A 23608-nucleotide genomic window follows, 5' to 3' on the forward strand; every position below is an offset into this window, starting at 1 on the left:
CCAACAGTACATACCATGCAGTGGAGATGGGCCCGCATACCAACAGTGCATACCATGCAGTGGAGATGGGCCAGCATACCAACAGTGCATACCATGCAGTGGAGATGGGCCAGCATACCAACATTGCGTACCATGCAGTGGAGATGGGCCAGCATACCAACAGTGCACACCATTCATTCGAGATGGGCCAGCATACCAAGCAGTGGATACCATGCTGTGGAGATGGGCCAGCATACCAACAGTGCATACCATGCAGTGGCGATGGGCCAGCATACCAACAGTGCACACCATTCATTCGAGATGGGCCAGCATACCAAGCAGTGGATACCATGCAGTGGAGATGGGCCAGCATACCAACAGTGCACACCATTCAGTCGAGATGGGCCAGCATACCAAGCAGTGCATACAATGCAGTGGATATGGAACAGCATACCAACAGTGCATACCATGCAGTGGAGATGGGCCAGCATACCAAAAGTGCATACCATTCAGTCGAGATGGGCCAGCATACCAAGCAGTGCATACCATGCAGTGGAGATGGGCCAGCATACCAACAGTGCACACTATTCAGTGGAGAAGGGCCAGCATACCGAGCAGCGCATACCATGCATTGGAGATGGGCCAGCATACCAACAGTGCATACCATTCTGTCGAGATGGGCCATCATACCAAGCAGTGCATACCATGCAGTGGAGATGGGCCAGCATACCAACAGTGCATACCATTCAGTCGAGATGGGCCAGCATACCAAGCAGTGCATACCATGCAGTGGAGATGGGCCAGCATACCAAGCAGTGCATACCATGCAGTGGAGATGGGCCAGCATACCAAGCAGTGCATACCATGCAGTGGAGATGGGCTAGCATACCAAGCAGTGGATACCATGCAGTGGAGATGGGCCAGCATACCAACAGTGCATACCATGCAGTGGCGATGAGCCAGCATACCAACAGTGCACACCATTCATTCGAGATGGGCCAGCATACCAAGCAGTGGATACCATGCAGTGGAGATGGGCCAGCATACCAACAGTGCATACCATTCAGTCGAGATGGGCCAGCATACCAAGCAGTGCTGGTGACGCGGGGCTCATGCCTGAGGGAGAGCCCCGCGGAGGCTGCAAGACTTTAGAATGACGGTAAGTGGGGGGGGCGCTTGCATGTATGCGGCGGCTGGGGGGGGCACTTGTATGTATACGGCGGCGGCGGGCGGCGGAGGGCGCTTCTATGTATGCGGCGGCGGCCAGGGGGAGGGGGGCCCGCTTCTATGTATGCGGCGGGGGGGGGCCCTTCTATGTATGCGGCGGCGGGGGGGTTGGGGGGCCCTTCTATGTATGCGGCGGCGGGCCTTCTATGTATGCGGCGGCGGCGGGGGGGGCACTTCTATGTATGCGGCGGCGGCGGGGGGGGGCTCTGTATGTGTGTAGGTGCGCTCCTGTGTGTGTGTGCCTTCCTGCCTGCATGTGTGTGTTCAGTGTGGCTTTCCTTGCGCATGGGAATATGAGGCACGGCGACGTGCGCGCTCACGAGGTACAATCTCGGCAAGAAAAAGCGCGTGGCACTTTGCTGTCCACATTCCCCCAAAAGTAACAACATAAGTTGTCTCCCTAGACAGCAAAAGCTTCGCTTTTGCTTTCGTCTAGGTGAGACCTAAAAAGTAAACACAGTAAAGGAGCTAATCTATCATTCTCACTTAGAGCATTAAAGATAATGACATGCATGGGCACTGCATTTGCGCATGGGGTTGTGTGTGCGAGCGAGGAGTGAAGAGATGGCCAGAGCTGGCCAATCAAAAGAATCAATTGTTGATGTCCGCTGGGTGGGAACCAAGCACTGAAAGGCGGGACCGATGCACAATATTAACCAAACAGAGAAAATAAAATTTAAAAAGCAGCCCTACTAACCAACCAAAAGCAGTGGGCGTGTACAATGGCCCCAATAGCCCATATACCGAATACAGCATGCCACGCAAAGGAGTGCATACGCTGCCCAGTCTTGACCTAAAAAGGAACTTGGTTGGTGGAGACAAGTTCAAGTTTAAGTTCAGGAATTTGTATAGCGCACTACTCACCCAGAGGGTCTCAAGGCGCTTGGGGGAGGGTGTGTGCATTACTTATCGAATAGCCAGGTTTTTAGCTGCTTTCTGAAGGAAAGGTGGTTCTCTGTAAGGCGGAGGTGAGTGGGGAGAGAATTCCAGGTTTTGGCCGCTAAGTAGGAGAAGGATCTTCCTCCCATGGTGGATCTATGAATGTGCGGAATTGCGGCGAGGGCTTGATTGGATGATCGTAGTTGACGGGTGGGTGTGTAGAAGAACAGTCGTGTGTTGAGGCATTCGGGTCCTAGGTCGTAGAGGGCCTTGTGTGCGTGGGTGAGGAGACAGAACGTTATTCTCTTGTTGATGGGGAGCCAGTGGAGGTCTTTCAGGTGACCGGTAATGTGAGCTTGACGGGGGATGTCCAATATGAGTCTGGCTGAGGCGTTTTGCATGCGTTGGAGTTTTTTCTGTTGTTTGGCTGTGGTTCCGGCGTAGAGGGTGTTTCCATAGTCCAGTCGGCTAGTGACCAGTGCGTGGGTGACAGTCTTTCTTGTTTTGGTGGGGATCCAACGGAAGATTTTTTTGAGCATGCGAAGGACATTGAAGCATGAGGATGAGACGGCGTTAACTTGTCTGGTCATCGAGACGGAGGAGTCTAGGATGAAGCCCAGGTTACGTGCGTGGTCTGTAGGTATGGGTGCTGTACCCAGGGCCGGGGGCCACCATGAGTCGTCCCAGGCAGAGGGGGATGATCATAGGATGAGGACTTCCGTTTTGTCCGAGTTTAGTTTTAAACGGCTGTTCTTCATCCATTCGGCTACTTCTTTCATTCCTTCGTGTAGATTGGTTTTGGCGGTGTTATGGTCTTTGGTGAGGGAGAGGATCAGCTGGGTGTCGTCTGCGTAGGAGATGATGTTGAGGTTGTGTTGTCGCGCGATGGATGCGAGGGGACTCATGTAAACGTTGAAGAGGGTGGGACTGAGTGATGATCCTTGTGGTACTCCGCAGATGACTTCGGTGGCCTCTGATTTGAATGGGAGGAGGCGGACTCTCTGGGTTCTTCCGGCGAGGAACGAGATGATCCAGTCCAAAGCTTTTACTTGTATTCCGACGTTGCTGAGGCGTTGTATGAGGGTGCTATGACAGACTGTGTCGAAGGCGGCGGAGAGGTCAAGTAGGATGAGGGCAACTGTTTCTCCGTTGTCCAGTAGCGTTCGGATGTCGTCTGTTGCTGCGAGGAGGGCGGTTTCGGTGCTGTGTTTGGCTCGGACGCCAGACTGTGAGGTGTCGAGGGAATTGTTGGATTCAAGGAAGGCGGCGAGCTGACTATTGACGGCTTTCTCAATGACTTTGGCAGGGAATGGGAGGAGTGAGATGGGGCGGTAGTTCTTAAGTTCAGAGGGGTCTGATGTGGGTTTCTTCAGAAGGGCGCTGAGTTCGGCGTGTTTCCAGCTTTCTGGGAAGGTAGTGGAGTTGAAGGAACAGTTGATGACATCGCGGAGATGGGGTGCGATGATGGAGTCTGCTTTGTTGAAAATGTGGTGGGGACATGGGTCGGTTGGCGATCCTGAGTGGATGGAGTTCATCAGGCGGATGGTGTCTTCAGTAGTGATTGGGTTCCAGGCGCAAAGGTTGTGAGAGTTCTGTTTTGGTTCGGAGGTGGGTGGAGTGGACTGTTCTTCGGACTGGTTTTCAAAGCTGTTATGTATGTCGGCGATTTTGTTGTGGAAGAAAGAGGATAAAGAGTCGCAGAGGTCTTGGGAGGGAGTGATGTCGTTTGTGCCGGCGGTGGGGTTGGTAAATTCTTTGACGATGTTGAATAGTTCCTTGCTGTTGTGGGCGTTGTTGTCGAGTCGATCCTTGAATGCTGATTTCTTGGTGGATCGGATCGATTGGTGGTGTTTGCGGGTGGCGTCCTTGAAGGTGGTCAGGTTGTCAGTGGTTGGGTTTTTTCTCCAGGTTTTCTCGAGAGTACGACATAACTTCTTGGATTTCTTAAGGTCATCGTTGAACCAGGGGGCCTTTTTACTACCTTGTTTGATCTGGTGGTTTTTCAAGGGTGCTAGTTCATCAGCGCAGTGGGTGATCCATTGTGTGAGTTTGGTGGCAGCTTGGTTTGGGTCCGATGATATGGCAGGAGGGTTTTGGTTAAGCGATGTGAAGAGTTGGTTGGTGGTGATTTTGTTCCAGTTTCTTCGAGGAACAGGTTGTGGGGGGTTGTGGGTCGAGGTCTTTTTGTAGTTGAAGTGAACGCAGCTGTGGTCCGTCCAATGGAGAGATGTGGCGTGATCGAAGGAGATGTGTTTGCTGGAGGTGAAGATGGGGTCAAGCGTGTGTCCGGCAAGGTGGGTGGGGGTGTCAACAAGTTGTTTGAGTCCGAGATTGGCCAGGTTGTCCAAAAGGGTGGTGGTGTTGCTGTCGTTTTTCTTTTCCAGGTGGAAGTTGAGGTCTCCCAGTAGGATGTAGTTCTCGGAGTTGAGGGCATGTGGGCGGATGAAGTCAGTGATGTCTTTGTTGAATTGTGTGCGGGTTCCTGGTGGTCTATAGATGAGGGTGCCTCTAAGTGTGGTCCTGGGGTCGGTGTGGTCTGGAAGTGGAGGTGTTCTGCGGTAGCGAGGTTATCGTCGGAGCTGGTCGTAATTCGGATGGTGTTCTTATGGACGATGGCGATGCCTCCTCCTGTTTGGTTGGTGCGGTCTTTTCGGATGATCTTGTAAGCGTTCGGGATGGCTATGGCGATGTTGGGTGCTGATGAGGTGTTCATCCAGGTTTCTGTAAGGAAGGGGACGTCCGGTGATGCAGTGTCGAGTAGGTCCCAGAGTTCAGTGGCGTGTCTGTGGACCGAGCGGGTGTTCAGCAGGATGCACTTCAGGTGGTTAGAGTCGGAACTGTGTTTGGAGTTAGTGGATTTGGTGTGGGTCCTGATGTAGGCGAACTTGCAGGCGTGGCAGGCGAAGGGTCCATGGGTGTGTCCTGGGGCAGCTTCGCAGCATTGTGGTGTGCGTCCGGAGTTAAGGGCAAGGAGGGTAGCGGCGTCATACGTTATGCGGGTGGAGTGGGTTTTGCGGGGACCAGGGGGTCTGGCGCTGGGCGCGGTTCAGGCGTGGATGGGCGTAGACGTGCTTACCTTTGGCGCACCTTCGGCGCGCATGGGGCGCGACCGCTGCGCCTGAACGCTGCGCGCAAACGCATCTGTCATAAGAGGATGGTGGAGGGGCGGAGCGAGGGGGGATCAGCTGGGAGGCGGGAGCGGGGTGGAGAGGCGCAATAACAACAACAAAATGGATGCGAGGCAAAAAGCGAAGCAGGACGACTTTGGGGCACAGCCTCAACAAACGACAACAAATGGCCAAGCAGTACTGGCACAATGAGGCAGCAACAGCGCTATTAGGCAAGCGAGCAGCACACAACAGCCGGTGGAAGGATCGGTTAGGACGAGGAGTAGAAAAGCAGCATACGTGGAGAGGGCAAAACAGTACAGGCATGAAGTACTCAATGGCGAAAACAACACAGAGCTCAAGGGGATGGGTATGTTTGATTGAGAAAAAGCACGAGAAAGAGGAACAGCACATCAGAGAGAGCACATGAGGGAGAGAGCAACATGGGATCGCAAGAAAGCTCGAGGGATAAAGTAACACAAAGAGCAGTATTTGATGGAGTTTGGGAGCAGAAGTACATGTGAGAGACCAGCACATTAGGAAGAGAGCAGTGGGGGGCAGGTATTTGACGATGGAAAAGCAAATGAGGGAGACAGTGGAAAAACACATGTACTTGTGTGGCGAGCTTAAAGAAAAATAATAAATAATCCCCTAAAAGTGAGCAGTGGAAAGATACAAGTCATAAAGAAGGTGCGCTCCGGCGGAAGAACAATCACAACAAGAGAAAGAAGGCAAGTAATCGAATAAGAAGTAAACTAACTAAAATGCCAAAAAAAAACAGCACATTGTTAGAAGTGAGTGGGCTGTAAGCCTACTATAAGTGCACACTAGGTCTTTCACAACCAGGCAGCTCACGATGTCTGGAAGGCGAGACCTAAAAATCATATATCCAGGCCATTGCAACAAGTGATTTATTTCTCTTGACAAATAACAAGTCAAAACTGGAAGTCTCAAGAGAAAAGTGCAGGCTTGTAGACCAGCCACTTAATATAGTTGTGGTTTACCTTTCCTGCTCACTAAAGAATGCACATAGAAGCAATGGTATTTCAGACAGTGCTGAAGACGTTGATGTGTGACGATTATTTGGAAGTCGTCTGGGAGCATCGCCCTATCATGCTGAAGATGTTGATGTGAGACGATTATTTGGAAGTCGTCTGGGAGCATCGCCCTATCGTGCTGAAGACGTCTATGTGTGACGATTATTTGGAAGTCGTCTGGGAGCATCGGCCTATCGTGCTGAAGACGTCGATGTGTGACGATTATTTTGACGTCATCTGGGAGCATCGCCCTATCGTGCTGAAGACGTCGATGTGTGATGATTATTTGGAAGTCGTCTGGGAGCATCGCCCTATCGTGCTGAAGACGTCGATGTGTGATGATTATTTGGAAGTCGCCTGGGAGCATCGCCCTATCGTACTGAAGACGTGTGTGGCGATTATTTGGAAGTCGTCTGGGAGCATCACCCTATCGTGCTGAAGACGTTTATGTGTGACGATTATTTGGAAGTCGTCTGGGAGCATCGCCCTATCGTGCTGAAGACGTTGATGTGTGATGATTATTTGGAAGTCGTCTGGGAGCATCGCCCTATCGTGCTGAAGACGTGTGTGACGATTATTTGGAAGTCGTCTGGGAGCATCGCCCTATCGTGCTGAAGACGTCAATGTGTGATGATTATTTGGAAGTCGTCTGGGAGCATCGCCCTATCGTGCTGAAGACGTTGATGTGTGACGATTATTTGGAAGTCGTCTGGGAGCATCGCCCTATCGTTCTGAGTTAACTTGTTCATCTTACTATTCAAATTGCTTCAAATGACAGTTTTATTTTTTGATGACGCAAGCAGGAGATTAAATTCAGTGTACGACAATTACAAAATTAAATCAAAATTGTATCAAATCTGTGGCTACTTCCAGCGCAAAACCAAAGAGCTGCACATTCACCTCTTTACACATTAGCTATTAAAGAAATCAACAGATGACAATGAACTGATTTCTAAGGACCCAGCTTCAGATACGAAGTGAAATACCAGAGGGGCTTGATCAATGACCAGGAGAGCATGCCTTGACTCACATCATTTACTAACTCCAGATAGGAGTAGTGACTGACTCACCCTCTTTCTCTTCCACCATCACGGTGTGGCAGAGAGCCAGTAGCAGGAAGAACTCCTTTGCCACATGGCCTTCATCACTGCGGACCATGTCCACTAGCGCCTGATCGTGAAACCGGAACTTCTTGTCTGCATATGCATTCCACTGAAAACTCACCTCCTGCAAGAATTGCAAAATAATTGTTTTGAAGAGAAAGTAAAATCACACACACTCACAGTCTGTCTTTCATCAACCAACTGTGCTTCTGACTAAAGATGGTCAAATATATCACAGTAGCCACAATGATTTCCAAAGGACAGCCAGGAATAAAGGGCAATTCTCAAACAAGCCAGAAAAGGAGGATAACAGGATATGGCACAGTCGTTCTCATGAAGGCAATCCTGGGTCTGCCCGCTATGCTTATTTTTACACCGTCAGTATCTCCTAAATTCCATGTAGTTAATTCTACTCTTTCTACATTGATTCAAAGTCCACCCTGCTTTGGGTATCTGAAGATACTTCTGATTGCTAGAAAAAATATATATTTTTCAATATCTTATATAGTTTTGAGCTAGCTTCAATTAGACCTTTATGTAGATTATTGCAGAAGAGCAATCTAGAACACGAAGTGATGTACACAGAACAGCATGGTGTATGGAGTCTGGGAATCCAGGATGTGTTAAGAAATAGAGATAAGATGCAATTGAGACATATCTACCAGCTACAATGCACAGTTCTTTAAGCACGGAAGTATACAATGTTTGGTAAACTTCCAAAGCTAGGATAAGAATTTGAGTGTCTCGATTTAGTGACTTCATTATTTACAGCACCGTTTCTCCCTTTTTCAGTCCTCATTTAGCATTCAGAGGGCATTGATAACCCCCAATTCCTGTATAAATAAGGAAGAGAATACATTAGCTAAATGTCCTCGATCAATGGGATATGGGGTAGATCAGCCAGTTATCCTACTTTATATTTAGTTTGCTGCAGACAATGGGGGATTTTCAGTTCCTTCCAAACTCATAATGAGACCCTTAGTCTAACAGCCTGTGCAAGCACAGAGTTCATTTCCCCGCTGATTCCAGCTGTGGATCCTAATTCTATTACCTGCTCCCATAGAACCCCCTATAGGTAGCTTGACGTTTGGGGTTAATCAAAGTTATACCTAGTTCACCAGATCAGTGTCTATTGCCCCTGCCACTAACTGCTAGAACCCAATGGCCCCCATTCACTGAATACTGGGACCCCTGGACCAGTTTCCTTTCAGCCATAATATTTGGGAGTTGGGAATTCCAATTTACTTTTGTATTTTGTACAGTATCTGAGAGGTCTGGTATTAAGCACTCAGAGTTAAACCCTTTGCACCCAGGGATGGGGAAAAACTAAGACAAGGGGAGTTTTATAAAATATTTTCTTAATAAAGAAACACGTCTCAAATATTTCTGGATTCCTGATTGTGGAGAAGGAGAAACTCCGGCTCAAAGGATAGTAATGCCACATTTTACTTTTTCAATCTTACCATAGAAGTGCTATAAAGCTTTTCATATCAATATGTGAGTGCCTTTGGTTATTTGTGGTGTGTATATTTTTTACTTTATTGTCATAATTATCTGTTATAAAAGAAAAATACATTATTTTAAAGTTACCATCTCTGTCTGACTGGAAATAGGTTTACTGTGTGTGACTAGTGTGCAATGCTCTGAGTTCCAAACCCACTAAAATCTCCTCGAGCAATGATATTCAAAGTAAGGCCAGGGGACCCCTTGTGGCCATCCTGACCTTTACACGTGGCACCCTGGGGAACAGAGCACTGATAACCATGCCAATAGTGAACTAAGAGGCAAGTCACCCTCTGGATGGCCTGGTTTGCTATTTTACATGGACAACATTATAGTTCATTAAATGAAACCCAAGAAAAGATTTTGTACAGCGCACATCCTGAATTCATGTATTTCAAGGTCCTCTCATATATAACAATGAAGAAAGGGGAGTCAAAGTGAAATAAAACAATTGCCTAGGATCACACTGTTTGATCAAGAGGAGTGGCTGGGATTGATCCCAGGGTTTTCAGGTTTCTGGTTTCACATTGTGCACTCCAGCCACTAGATGTACTTGCTTTGCTTCACATATGCCCATTTTAAACCTCCTCTCCCCCTTTGCCAACTTGCTGGCATCAATGGTGCCCTGGGTCCCACCACAGATCAAACATGTTAGCCCCTGGGAGAATGTTTGTGAGTAATCATATTCTGGAGAATGCCTCGACTGCTCAAATTAGATACCCTTGAAAAGTCAAATGTGTGGAGTATTATGTTTATCCAACTGCAGTGCAATATTACTAGCCTCCTGTAATTACTGGAAATTATCAACAGTACCTGGAAGAGAATGAGTGTTTTCATATTGTCTCAACAGATTATTAAAATCTTTCAAGAATATTCTGCGGGTTCCACAATTTCAGTGGGTCCACCAGAATATTCAATTTCCATCACAAATCATGACCAAGGGTGCTTTCAAGATAGTCAAGTGAGTAGCTACTCTGTTTTGCATAATGGATAGATTGCTGTATTTATATTTGTCTATGTTTGAATCATTTTGGTATTGGGTGTGAGGCTTGTAGCTGTGCTACAACTTGAGAGGGGTTTGCCTTTACATACACCATCCGTGAGTACCTAGTCACAATTGCATATTCTGCTAACTTGGAGAACAGGAGTTTCTCCATTGAAGATCTCACTGTAGTGGTGATGGCATATCCGAACAATAAGCTATAGGCACCACCATAGTGGGTCTATGGGTTCAGCCCAGATACAGAGATGGCACACCCTAGAATGACTACAACATTGTAATAGATGGTCTGCAGGGTCCTCCAAGTAGCGCAGAAGATGCCATCAAGGGATATTTAAAGATAGCAGCGTCCAAGTGTAAAGGGTCCAACCAGTGGCAGAGAGTTTCAACCCACAAGAAGGGTTCACTAAGGAGCGGACAGCAGATGCTAAATGCTGTTCTATAGAAGTAGTAGTTAGATTTAAAATGATGGGAGGTGAGGCATGATAGGGATAAGGGATTGGGATTTATTTGAAAAGAGTACAATTTTCCCTTAGGCTCCAGGTCTACAAGTTAACATTTTAAGCAGCAATGCTCCCAATAAAATAATAAAGACGTTTTTACCTTTTTCGAGCTATTCCTGCCAATGTAACCATATGTTAATACAGAAAACCCCAACTGAAGCACTGGGGCGGGTCCTCCGCTAAGGCGTAGAAGCGTCGCCCCACAAGAAAAATAAAATGATAATAACGCCATGTTATTACCATTTCATTTTTCCCTAGTGGTTCTGTAAGTGCGGGCGCTTTGGGCGGGGTTGCCAGCAGAGCAGGGGAGGAGTGGTGGCACTCTCCAAGTGCGCATGACCGGTTTCCTTGGGCCAGCCAAACATTCGTGCGCACTTTGTTCTACACCCACCGGCTGTAATGTACAACTTGAGTGGAGAACATGCACAGGCCCCCACTCCCCATTTGAGGGTCGAACCATGGCGCTCAGACCAATCACGTTGCTGCCATCAGCAGCGTCGTGATTGCTAGAGGAGTCTCGAAGCCTGGGTGTTTCCTGTTCCTGCGTCATGGCAAGAAGGATGGACGAGAGGGGGCCGCTGGTAAGGTAAGTTTACATATTATTTTTTTCCCCTATTTTTCCTTTTTTATTGTAGCACCCCCCTCCCCACCACTGCTGCCCCGTAGCAGCCACTACTGCTGAAGCAAGTCCTCAGCTGCATCTTTTGTTTCTCATGCTCGATTCCAAAGGCAGTCTGATCTGTCTAATCAGTGCCCTGGACATCTTTACCTCGTTTGTCTTAGCCAGCCACACTAAGGGCTTCTTTAATGTCTGGTAACAACTGATTGACTGACCTAGGACCAGGGGCGGATTGGCAATGCGGGCATTCGGGCATCGGCCGAAGGGCCAGTGTCTCCGTGCCCTCTGTGAACCTTTTTTTTTCTCCCTTTCCCAGCAGCACAGTTAAGCTGCATTAATTTCTCTGTCTCTGTCTCCGTGCTCTCTGTGGACTTGGAAAGGGGAGAAAAAACGGCCCACAGAGTGCACGGAGACAGAGACAGAGAAATGAATGCAGCTTCACTGTGCGGCCCCAGCGATTATCAGCTGTGCCTCTCTTTCACCCCCTGCCCTGCAAAGCAATCACGCTGAGGGTGGCTGGGGAGGGGGTGATTGTTTGCAAAAATCAGCCTCCCTGGGGGCCAGGTGTTGCTCAGGCCTTTGGGCAATTTTCAGCTCGGCTCCCCTGGGGCCCACGCAGCACCTAAACAGTGTTAGTTTTAACACCTCGCCCACAGCCCTTCACATTCAGGGCATAGTGGGCGAGGAAGAATGGGTCTCGCTGTGGGGGCCAGGTGATCTTTGCAACTTGCACCATCTTCACCTCAGCCTCCCCCTGGCTACCATGGATGACCCAGCAGCTGTGTTTTGTGCTTCCCTGCCAGGACATTGCCCTGAGGCCTGGAGGGCTGGGGAGGGCTGATTAATTTACTAATTGTAGGGGCCCTACTGCTATTCATGTGCTCCTGAGCTGAAGGTCTGGGGAGGGCTGAGTAGGTTAGTAATAGCAGGGGCTTCGCTGCTTATTCGGTGCTCCTTCCCTGGAGGGCTCCAATAATGTTGTGGCAGAAAGGGGACTTGCTCTTTTTTTAGTTACTCAGCATGGCACCATTGTCACCTTGGCCCTGTGTCCTGTGCAAGAACAGTATCCTCTCACTTTCATTCCTTGTCTGTGCCAAACATCTTAAGGTTTTTGGGGGCCCTTGGCCAAATATATTTTTGGGCCCCTGTTCGGAACAGATTTGAATTTATAATCCAATTTCTGCTCTTTGATATCCTCTTTCAGCTGGTCACTGGACAGTGCACTACCATACTTGTCCAATTCTTAATGTATTTACATCTAATATTCAAGGTCATTGACGTGTGTAACCAAATGGTGTTTCATGAAAGGGCACGCCCCTTGAATGTGGGCCACGCCCCTTAATTGTGGGCCACGCCCCTTGAATGTGGGCCATTTTTTTCGTCAGTGCTCGGGCCAAATTGTGATCCCAATCCGACCCTGCCTAGGACCAAGAGAAAAGATATCCAAGGGTGGCTAAACAGGAGCCCAAAATAGCCAAAATGACAGCTTTACTGCAGCCTTCTAATTATGTTTTTCAAATATGTTGCAACCATTTCACAATCTGAAGAGAGATGGATTTTCAAGGGCACTCGAAAAATGGCTTTATGGTTGACTAAAACTATACTTCAAATTTGTTGAGCTTTATGCATGATTTGTTACTATTTTACAGAAGTGGTTTTCCTTCTGTCCTTTAATGTCTTTTTATCAATAATTTATGGTTTTAGTATTATTCAATTATTTAGGTAGTATGTTGTTACTTTATGTTAGATAATTGTATGTTTTACCTTTTTACCTATGTTGATATTGGTGCCTAAGATATTAAAATACAAAAATTCATACCTGGAGCTCTTTTTTGCTGTCCGAAGTTGTCCCTTGTAAAAGAAAAAGGTAATTAGAAAACTGTTTCGCAAAATGATAATTTATTGTACTCAAATTACAGGTTTAAAGAGACTATATGTATGGAAAAAACACACTTCAGAAACAGGATATGCTTATTTATTCCAAAATGTTTCGCTTTTCAGCTACATGTGTGTGTGTGTATGAGCACGCACTCACGCTTTTCATTTGTTTAATTAATATACGTATAACAAAATTGAAAAGCATGTTTTCAATGAAAATGTGTGTATTTTCAGAACTTTTTTCAGAAGCTGATGTTTGGAGAAAAATGGTTGAATTTGCAAAATCTATTTAAAGTTGATATGTGACTGATCAATCATGTTGCATTGAGTAAACTTATTATTCATATTATTACTTTTGTGCCAGGGGCATTGCAGCTATGGCTGTGATGTATTACCCATGTAGAGGCCTTCCAAATTGCTAGAGCCTTTTTTTACATTACTGCTAGCAACCCTGCCTGATTCACTGGAGTGATCACTACTGACAGTCTAGCATGGTATGGTCACAATGTAATTGTGTTGGATATGCTCGCTATTACGACACTAATAATATTAGTGAGTATGATTTTCAATAAACTTGAGAAACTCAGTATTGAAAGGGTTTGAGAACCCTGCCCTAGAAAGAATATAAGGTGTAGAAAAGTGATAGAAGGGTATGAAGGAAGACAGTAGGGAAAAATGCAGGGCAGGGAGAGGGAAAATTAGGATGCAAGGAAGGAAAAGGGAAGGAAATATTTTGAAGAATTAAAGAAGGAAAAGGGCAAGGAATAGGGAAAAGAAGAGAGAGACAATGACAGAGGAAGAAAGAGAAGAAAAGAAAGAAAGACAAACTGACGAAAAGGAAGGATAAAGTGAAAAGGAGAACAGGAGAGGGAAGTATGTGACGAGGATGTGGGAGAGGATGTGGCATAACATCCATAGCTGCCGACTTTGAATCTGGGAAACCAGGTCTGAGTCTCGGCGTTGGCTCAATATCCTGTGATTCTGGGCAAATCACTCAATCTCTGTGTGCCTAAAAAACACAATAATGAATGCGACCTTGTTTGATGTCACTGGTACTCATGTAAAGCACGCCAATACACACGGGTCGAAGGAAGGGATGAATATTTGAAAAGAAATAAAGATGTTGAAAAGGGACAAGGACGGCAGGGAGGAATACTAAGGAAGGACAGACGGGGCAGAGATGGAATAAAAGGGCAAACGCTAGCTGCAGGCGAGATTAAAGAAATTAAGGACTGCAATGGGATAATCGTTAACAAAGTGGAAGAGGTGCAGGAGGTGTTCAGAAGATTTTATGAGAGGCTATATGAGCAAGATAAAAATGATGAAGAGATAGAGACGAAAAGTCTGGAATACTTAAGGCAAGGCCTACAAGAGGGGTTGAGCATAGAAGAAAGGGATAAACTAGATATGCAGCTAACGGTACAGGAGATAAGGGATGCAATATTCAGCTTACCATCTGGCAAAGCAACGGGACAAGACCAGATCCCGGTAGAATTCTACAAAACTTTTTGGGAGGTACTAGCTAAAGATATTTGGTCAATCTGCTGTTTGGCACAGGGAGGCAGAATAGTTCCTCAATCTTGGGCGGGCGCTGATATAATTGTGATCCTGAAAAAAGATAAACCCCCCACTGAGCCGGGTTCTTATAGACCCATTACGTTGCTTAATGCTGATGCAAAGATATTCTCTAAGGCACTGGCCAATAGACTGAGTAAGGTGATAGAGAGGGTGGTCTCCCCTACACAACATGGATTTATACCAGGTAAAGGAACCACTGAACACACTAGACAGCTGATTACTATATTGGATGCTGCAGCGGCCTTAGGTGATCCTGTTGCGGCTATCTTTTTGGATGCCGAGAAGGCTTTCGACAGGGTCTCATGGGTGTACCTATGGAAGGCTATGGAGTGGGCTGGTATAGGGCAAGGATATATAACTGCAGTCCAGGCACTATATAAACATCCTAGCGCCAGGATACGTATTAACAGATCCTATTCCAACGCAGTACAGATCAGACGGGGGACTAGGCAGGGATGCCCAGCTTCACCTCTACTATTCGCAATATATCTAGATCCCTACCTGAGAAGACTCACAAAAAATAGGGGGATTAATCCAGTCTTATTACACGGAAAAGAGTATAAACTATTTGCCTATGCGGATGATGTGGCTGTTATAACACCGACACCAGAGGAGTCACTGGTTGAAATAGAACAGGAGGCAAGAAAATTTGGAGAGGTGCCTGGATATCTAATAAATAGGGGTAAAACACAGGTAATTCAGAATAGACACACTACATTTGTAGATGCAAGAGTTGTCTCAGACACAAAATACTTGGGTGTTAAGGTGACGGCAGATTTAGGAAAATTAGTAGAGATAAATCTGGAACCATTGCTAGCCAAGGTCAAAAGTAACCTAGAGAGGGTCAATAACTTACACTTGACTCTTATGGGCAGAATCAACTTTATTAAAATGGTTACTTTTCCGAAATTTTTATATTTGTTTAGGGCAATTCCACTATTTATTGAAGGTATATGGTTTAACAAAATAGAATCAGTAATAAATAAATTAATTTGGGCACAGGGGAAGACACGTAGGGCGTACCGGTTTTTAACTCTTCCACGAGAGAGGGGAGGCTGGGGAGCACCTGATTTTAGATTCTATTACTGGGCAACAGCTCTGCAATACTCCAAAGGATTATTAGGCGGAAGTGCTCAGGAGGAGGAGGGGAGAAAGTGGCCGGCGAATGTATATGAAGCCCTCTTAGGTAAAGCGGCAGAAAACGCTTTAGTAACAACTGTGGACTTCGCATACTTTAAACATACAAGATTTAAGACCCTGAGTGCGATCTATAAAGTTTGGAAAGCAATAAAGAAAAAACTGGGACTGGGAAGGTATAATAGGTACTTAAGGCTCTATATGAATAATGATCTCCCCATGGAAATATTTTGCGACACAGCTATGAAGGAATGGGATGAGAAAGGGATCAAGAAATTGGGGGACCTAATGGACGCAGGGGGAGCAATCTTAACGTTCCAAAACATACAGCATAGGTATAATATAGCTGGGAACAGCTTCTTCAAATATCTACAAGTGAGGAGCTACTTCCATACAAAAACAGGGGGTGCAGGAGGGATGGAGAGTTGTAGGATAATGGATTACCTGGGAAGCAGCCTCTTATGCTCAATAAGACAGTTGTATGCAGAGCTACAAGTTTACAAAATAGATGACAGAGAGAAATATAGTAATAAATGGAGAGAACAGGTTAAGGCACGACCGGAAGACCTACAAATTTCCTTAGATTTTGGTCGAACTATTTTATGCTCAGCTACACTCCAAACCCAACACTATAAAACAGTTTACTCACTATATTTCACACCGGCCAGAATAGCCAGCTGGGGAGGCTCTACTGGAATAACGTGTCCAAGGTGTAATTCAACACAGGCTAATATAACACATATGTTTGCAAACTGTCCGCAATTATACACTTTAAAATTGGCAATAGAAGAGTTTCTGGAGAAATCACTGGGAATAAAAACTAAATTAACTGAGGAGCTGATAACTCTGGGGGTAAGCTTAGAGGAAAATACAACTTATCCAGAATTCCTATTCATGGTTACAGCAGTATATAGGATAGTTGTCGCAAAAGCGTGGAAGGAGAAATCAGCACCGTCATTCCAGACTTGGGTAGCAAGACTATTATCTACATACAACTTAGAGAGGGCCATATATGACAGAAAAGGAAGGAAGGCAAAAGCTCTGGGGGGTAAGATATGGTTTCCCATTGAGCAATGGAAAAGTAGGAAACTTATCTGTGGTAGTAATTGAGCAATTTGTTAGATCTATAAGATTAATAGATAGGATGCAGGATGTACTATACTCATGCTCAGTGTTTCTGTGTTTTAAATCTGTATTTTTTCTTTTTTCTTTTTTTAGTTATTAATACAAATCTGTATATGTTGTAAAAAACTGTGTAACGTTGTAAATACACCGGATGTAAAAGAAAAAAGTGGGGGGGGAAAAAAACTTTTGAATAAAGATATTTAAAAAAAAAAAAAAGGAAAGGACCAAGTTGACAATGTCCCATCAGAGTTGCAAAACATCAGGCTATGTGTTCTAGGTGTATTTATTTGGGGTCATTTCCCAACGTGCAATATAGAAATTTGAAGATATTGGAGGTTGCACAAATGAGGAGGTTTCTGTAGCAGTGGTGGAACTCATTAGAAGGGTGTCTTGCCTTGACTCTGCCCTCCACCTTCCTCTAAAGGAACATTTTATCTGATGTAAAAAGCATACTTAGCACAGTTGAGATGATTAGGCACACACAGGGCCAATTCAGAAGCTTACATCCCTTTTTTCAAAAGGTATAGCCGTACTTGTGTTTGTTTGGGCAGGTGAATTATATTTGTCAGTGATCTCTTGATAGGCAATGCATTGACTATTGCAGCTGGTAGTGAAATCCTCTGGTTTGTCCTTTGATGACCACCCTCAGTATTTCAGGTTTACTGCCAAGAACAGAGTCCTGCATTCACCAGCATGCGCCACCCCTGCATAATTGAAGGTGACAAATAAGCAAAAGGTGAGTGCTCCCACAACCCATGCCTCTGCATTATGTGGGCCAACTGTGCAGCATGGTGCTGTGCAAACCATCATCACAAACCACAAGTCTAAATTGTGACCTGGGGACTTGCATGTTGTTATGCAGTGTGCCAGATCAGAGCAGCATCAGGGCATCTTGCTGATCTACTACCACGCCTGTTCCATCAGCTCCTATCTGACTGGCTACATCTTGGTAAAAATGAATTATCAGCTATTGCTAACTCATGGAAAAGATGCAGGGAGCCAGAAATAGTATACATCTACAGATGTGCACAGAGATGGGTGGGAGCGTTATGAAACCTGCATCATAGGCACTTGACTTAATGGGTGGCATTGCTTTCGACTTGGATAGCTGTTAAACTTTGAAATGAAACTGGTGCGTGGCACCAGTGTAGCTGTTAAATCCTCATTTCACCAGTGTTGCAGATAACAGTGAATGCACAAATAAGGTGGTAGCTTTAGGTGAGGAAAGACCTCAAAGAACACGACTCACATCTTCTGCTATGAGATGAGCTATAGACGTATGTGGTTATTTCAACAAAATGCCTAGGGTAGTGAAAGGGGCACTGAGCACCACCCTCCCCATTGACATAACAGAGCTCATACCGTATCGCACCCTTAGCACCTCTGGAGTTCCCCCTTTGGTCCTGAGGAGATGAGCAAGGAAGCAAACCACAGAAGAGGGGCTCTTAAAGCTATCCATGGCTATCACTAAATGACGTCCATGGAGAAGGACTTGCTGTATCATTCAACTACTGTAAGAGTTACATCTCAAGGTTGTACATGCTGGAGAATACGCTAACTCTGGGCCTTACTCCAGGGCCTGTGCGTGTATTTCAGCCTCTGGATGACGGCAGCAGCAAGTGCAATAATGCTAACGCTTTTTGCTTTAATGCTGAGGTGTTGTAGCTTGCGACTCTTATGGTGGGTGCTTATACTTCCACACAATGACCACACAGTGCTACGAATACAATCATATAAAGGCTGCACTCATATGTCAAGCATTGCACTTGCTGTCTGGAGTGATATTTGGTTCCTCCAGTCTGCTCCTGTATGCATATCAAATCCCCAGCTTTTGTAACAGAGTCAATAGAGGACGTCAATGCTTGGTCAGATTTTCCAAAGTTTACTTTCGAAGATGTAAGTGAGAGCTCAGGTTTTGTTGATGTTCTCAACACACAGCGCTGCTCGCCGTATCACAGCAAATCATTTTGTTTTTCTCGAAACAGATGGATTTTTTTTCAATCAAAAGTATTGTGATGGGCCTGCTGCTGCCTGCCTCTTGCAATCATTATGTGCTCAATTTTCCATTGCATGAGTGGATTTGCTTTCATCAGAGTAGAGCGCGGTGTTCTTGGCTTAGGCCATTGATCTGCACGAGTACTTTACCTGGTTCACTCCTCGGTCTCAGGAGCAGTCTGGCCTATTGGAATATTGGGGCTTTTCCCAATAGGTTGGTTCTTCTGAGTAGCTGCAGAACTAGGGCAGCCTCTTCAACGTGGCGGTCGGAGGCGGAAAAAAACCATGTCAAAAAGGAAGGCGTCCATAGCTGGTGATTTGCTTAGATTTCAGTGGAAATTTGAACAAAACAACTCTGAGTGATAAAAAAATCGTCACTGAAATCTAAACACTAAAAACTTTGAACTGCAAACTACATTTAGGAAAGCTAGGAAATTGCTAGAAAGATATACATACACTTAATATGCATTAAATATATACTAATGCTCATATTCAGTTAGAATTGAGGTTTGGATATTAAATGTAGTATATCATTTCTACACATTACAAAGGCTGTGTCTGCTTTTTTGACATGTTATATGACTCTATTTTCACAGCGATTAAGTGTTGAAGTGGCCTGGTCACTTACAGTGAACCACAAACAGGAGGAAGTAAAATCAGTATAGCCATTCAGTAAAACTCAAGGTGAAACTTAGCCAGAAGAGCCTTATAAATAAGTCCTACTGAGTCCTACTGTGTGTCTGTTATGGGCACGCCACCTTTTCCAGTGCATATAGGATTTGACAAGTATGTGCACGGTACTTTTCCTGTTTGAAGATTGGGTTTGGCTAATATGCACACTTCGGTTTTCTGTACTGAGAATCGAGGAAATCTAGGAAAGACACTTTAATGCATATACAAGGGGATGGGATGAGTGCTTGCACATAGTATAACCACTGGTAAACGCTCCTGTAGCATTCAAACCAGCCTTATGTAAATCAGTACTGACCCTGCTCGCCATGGGAACAGTCCGTCCTGAACTGCCAATCGAGGCTCTGGCATAAACTACTGGAACCAAGCTTTAATTGACTGAATAGCCCCGATCAGGTCTTACCCGGTCTTGGGTTGCTTGTGTTCCTGTACGGAGAAACCTGGCTTTGCTGTTCAGACTGGACTGTTCCTGTTGGAGCAGGACAAAGTCTGATTGCATATGGCTGAGTCCAAACTGAGGTGGCATGGTGGGCAAAAGAACAGTTGCTTCAAATGCTACCTTGAGTGACTGCCAGGGGTTAGACTTATTGCAAGCATTCCTCCCATCACCGTTTGTGTGTTTGCTAATACAGACACTGCACATCTCCCAAGTCAATTTTAAAAAGAATCCATTGATCCATATTGTGTATTCACAGAGCCATAATTCTAAATGGACAAGGTGCAAAATGTCTAATGAAGAAGCGTAATGCCATCATGATGCACCCCATTGAATGAGCATTCCATCTCTCTCGGGTGAATGCCTGTCACTGAACAGTCTTTTAATAGCTCTCCTCCTCTCAGTTCTCCCTCTGAGTTTTGATCACTGTAGCTGTGCACCTTTCCCTCATTTGCAACTTCGCATTTTCATCACACCCTTGGATGATCAGATCTTATTTCTCGCTTGTCTTCTTCCTTATGATCATTGTAGAAATTTATTTCGTTGTTGCCAAAGTGCCACTTTCATTTCAGGAGCTGATGAAATACAACAACTGGAAGGATTTCCAGCTCATTAGAGAATATAGCCGGAGGAGTCTGGGCCTATTAGTGCCAGTAAAGCAACAGAAATTAAACATCAAAGTAATTTCTGCTCAGCCCTTGCCCATATCGCAAGACCGTACACCTCCCAAGATGGACTACTGAAGCCAAACAAGGCACTGTGTCTGTTGAGTGCTCTTGCAGCCCAGTCACCTCTGCTTCCCTCGTCCCTTTCACTGCCCTGGATGCCTTCAACTTGTAAAAAGGAGGGTTCCTTTGAGATCTGTGAGCAAAATTGCCAGTGGGCAGTCCAAAAGCTTTCTTCAACCTTTCAGCTCTTCTGAGCAGAGATGTAGTTTCGAAGGACAAAAGGCCTTCGTTCTACTAAAGTAGAGGTGTTGCCTCCAAACCATAACAACTATGGGCCAGATGTAGGTGGCCAAATACCGGTTGGTAACGGCCGATTTCGGCCGTTACCGACCGGTATTTGGAGTTTCAGATGTAGGGGGCTTCAATTGTACAGATTCGGTAAATCTAGATGTAGGTGGCACTGAAAACAGTGCCACAGGCCCTTAAGAATTTGTTATTTACCACGAAATAATATTTTGTGGTAAATAACGAATTCCAGTGTACATGCACATCTGTGCATGCACACCTGTGCCATGTGGCACACATACATGCCCTAAGGGCATGTATGTGTGTCACATGGCACACAAGCCAGAATCAGGGGTGCAACAGGGTGTCAAAGTGACACTCTGTCCCCCTTGACAATTTGATAATTTTACCGAATCGGTATTTACCGATTCGGTAATTGACATTGATTCATATAGGAATCAATGGCAATTACCGAATCGGTAAATACCGATTCGGTAATTACCGAATCATACCGATTCGATAACAATTACCGAATTGTTCCCTACATCTCATTTACTGAATCTAGAATACCGAATCGGTAAAATTCGGTATTCTAGAGTCGGTAAATGAGATTTACCTACATCGGGCCTATGTTCTTAAAATCTGAAAAATCTCTGTTTTATTTAGGTGTTTAGCAGAGCGGATCTTTTCCCTGGGAGGCAAGAATTCCAAGTATTGGCAATGGGTGGTATAGGAAATTAAGGAAATGACTTCTCTGCGTATTCCTCGCTGAGTGACCCTGACTCATGCCTGGTCCCAATGTTTATCTTAACCCCGCTAGTCCAGCCTCCTCTCATGCAAGAGATAAATAAAACCAAGCAATGGGATTGAGTAGAAACCATATTGAGGGAAGAGGTTTGATGAGAGTAACAGTCTACTATAAAACAATCTGAGATTGGGTTACCATATATTCTCCCGTTGACACAACACTTTTTGAAAGTCATTATATTCTGTGTCAAGGTGCCCGTTTTATCCGAGAAGATGTACTCAATTTGCCCAAGCAGGTCATTCAAGCTGGTAGATCTGGCCTTCGCTGGTGTGTCCTTGGCAGCATAGTACATCTCGATATCCCAGCCAATAAGCAGACTGTGAACCAGGTGAATAAACTCCAACCTATTGGACGCAGAAAAAATAATATTCTGTGACTGTAAATACTTCGACCAATTATGATGGTCTGGTCAGTATGTCTCATAAAATGTACAACCTAAGATACAAACAAATAGAAACAAGAGTTTAGGCAATGGAGGAGTAATAAGCTAAGGCTATGGAGGACATATGATGTACTAATAAAGTGCAGAAAATATTCCACAAAAAAGGAGTTGGAAGCACAGGATCTTTACGGTGATGGCCGTGATGTGGATCCAGCACATGCAGAAGAAGACATGCTCTCCAAGGATGTGGTGGAGAGGAAAGGAGAGGAGGCTCATATATGGGAAACTTTGTGCAAATGAGAGTAGAAAAGTGCTGTACCGAGAGAAGGGGCTGGAGTAAGGTAGAGTAAAACAAGCTATTTAGGAATTAGAGGAGATCAGAATGTGAGTGGCAATCAGATTAAGAAACAGTAGAAAAGAGTACATTTGTGAAGATGTGAGTGGCACAAAGTTATACTGAATGGGGAATGTTTGGTTATGGCAGCCGATCCTGCCCTCACAGAAGCCCCTTAGCCTCCAACCTACTGCAGGAGTGGCTGTTAACCAGTCTGGCCCTGTGAGTATCTATACGGTAAAAGCGAGTTTAAGCGGAAACATGTGAGGAAGAGCTAGAAAGCAAAAGCACAGAGTGGAGGTTGAGGTGCGTGAAGAGGAGGCAGTGGAAGGAGAAAAAGCGGGAAGTTGAGGGGTTGTCTGGCACATAATGTGGGGTCATTTCCATCCTACGTCTGCAATACGGACAGCTGTCTCTCACTCACCTTGGCTCCACTCAAGATATACGCACAGTTACACGATCGCAGTAACACGAGCATTACTGCTGTCAATCATGCAAAACACCTATGCACTTTCCACTTAGACCTCACTTGTAGTCCCTCACGCTTTCAGTGAGACACCAGAACACCTTACAAGCTTTAACGTCTTATCTACCTTGTTATTGAAAGACCAACTCCTGGGAAGCTATGCAAGCACAGAAGAGCATAACTCTCTCCTTCACGAATAACATCAAAACACATCTCACGAGGTCACGCCCCAAAACCTAACCCTTCCTACTAAGCGCAACCAATGGAATAGCATGCCCACAACCGTCAAACACTTCGGCACCTCACATAGGGAAGTATTCTCCATATAAAGGTAAGCACAACACAACACAAAAACAATACATGTGGAGGGGAAAAGCTAGAAGGAGAAAGCGAGGGGGGTTTAAGATCCAGAGAAAAGCAGATGAAGCTTACAAGGATAACGAGGTACAAATTCACAGGGCTAGGAGACTGAGTGGGGGACACTGCATAAGTGAAATCTGTGAAGTGCTACAGAAGGAAGGACGGTACAAAAGGGGGTGGTGATGGACGGAGCATCTGAATCAATAAAACACTCACACCCAGTCAAAAGATCTGGGTTTAATCCATCACCGTTCTTTAGCCCACTCTGCCACCCCAGTTCAGACATGGCTATATGCAAACCAGTCTGACCCTGTGCCTCATGGGAATAGTCCAGCCCGAACGGCCAAGCCATGTCTTCCCTGGACCGGAAACAAGCTTCCGAGGACCGGTTTCTGGCATTCCAGCCGTCTTCAGCCCGGCTTACTTGAATCCAGTGGCAAAGTGAGCAAGGGACTCACATCTGAGCATACGCTGCCACACTTATGGCGGCCAAAAGCAGTAGAAAAGGG

The 23608-nt window shown here is 45.6% G+C and overlaps 1 protein-coding gene across 1 annotated transcript in view; it reads right to left on the reverse strand.

The window, feature by feature from the left end:
* Window positions 1-23608, reverse strand: part of ATP8B3 (ATPase phospholipid transporting 8B3) — a 379813-nt gene that overhangs the window by 155128 nt on the left and 201077 nt on the right. Inside the window, exons 13-15 of the mRNA XM_086947162.1 lie at window positions 21693-21901; window positions 12777-12808; window positions 7300-7456 (exon numbers count right to left, since the gene is read on the reverse strand). Coding sequence (XP_086803288.1) covers window positions 7300-7456; window positions 12777-12808; window positions 21693-21901 — 398 coding nt within the window. The remainder of the gene's footprint in view (window positions 1-7299; window positions 7457-12776; window positions 12809-21692; window positions 21902-23608) is intronic.

Source organism: Lissotriton vulgaris, chromosome 12 (assembly GCF_964263255.1).
Source record: "Lissotriton vulgaris chromosome 12, aLisVul1.2, whole genome shotgun sequence".
Taxonomy (NCBI): domain Eukaryota; kingdom Metazoa; phylum Chordata; class Amphibia; order Caudata; family Salamandridae; genus Lissotriton; species Lissotriton vulgaris.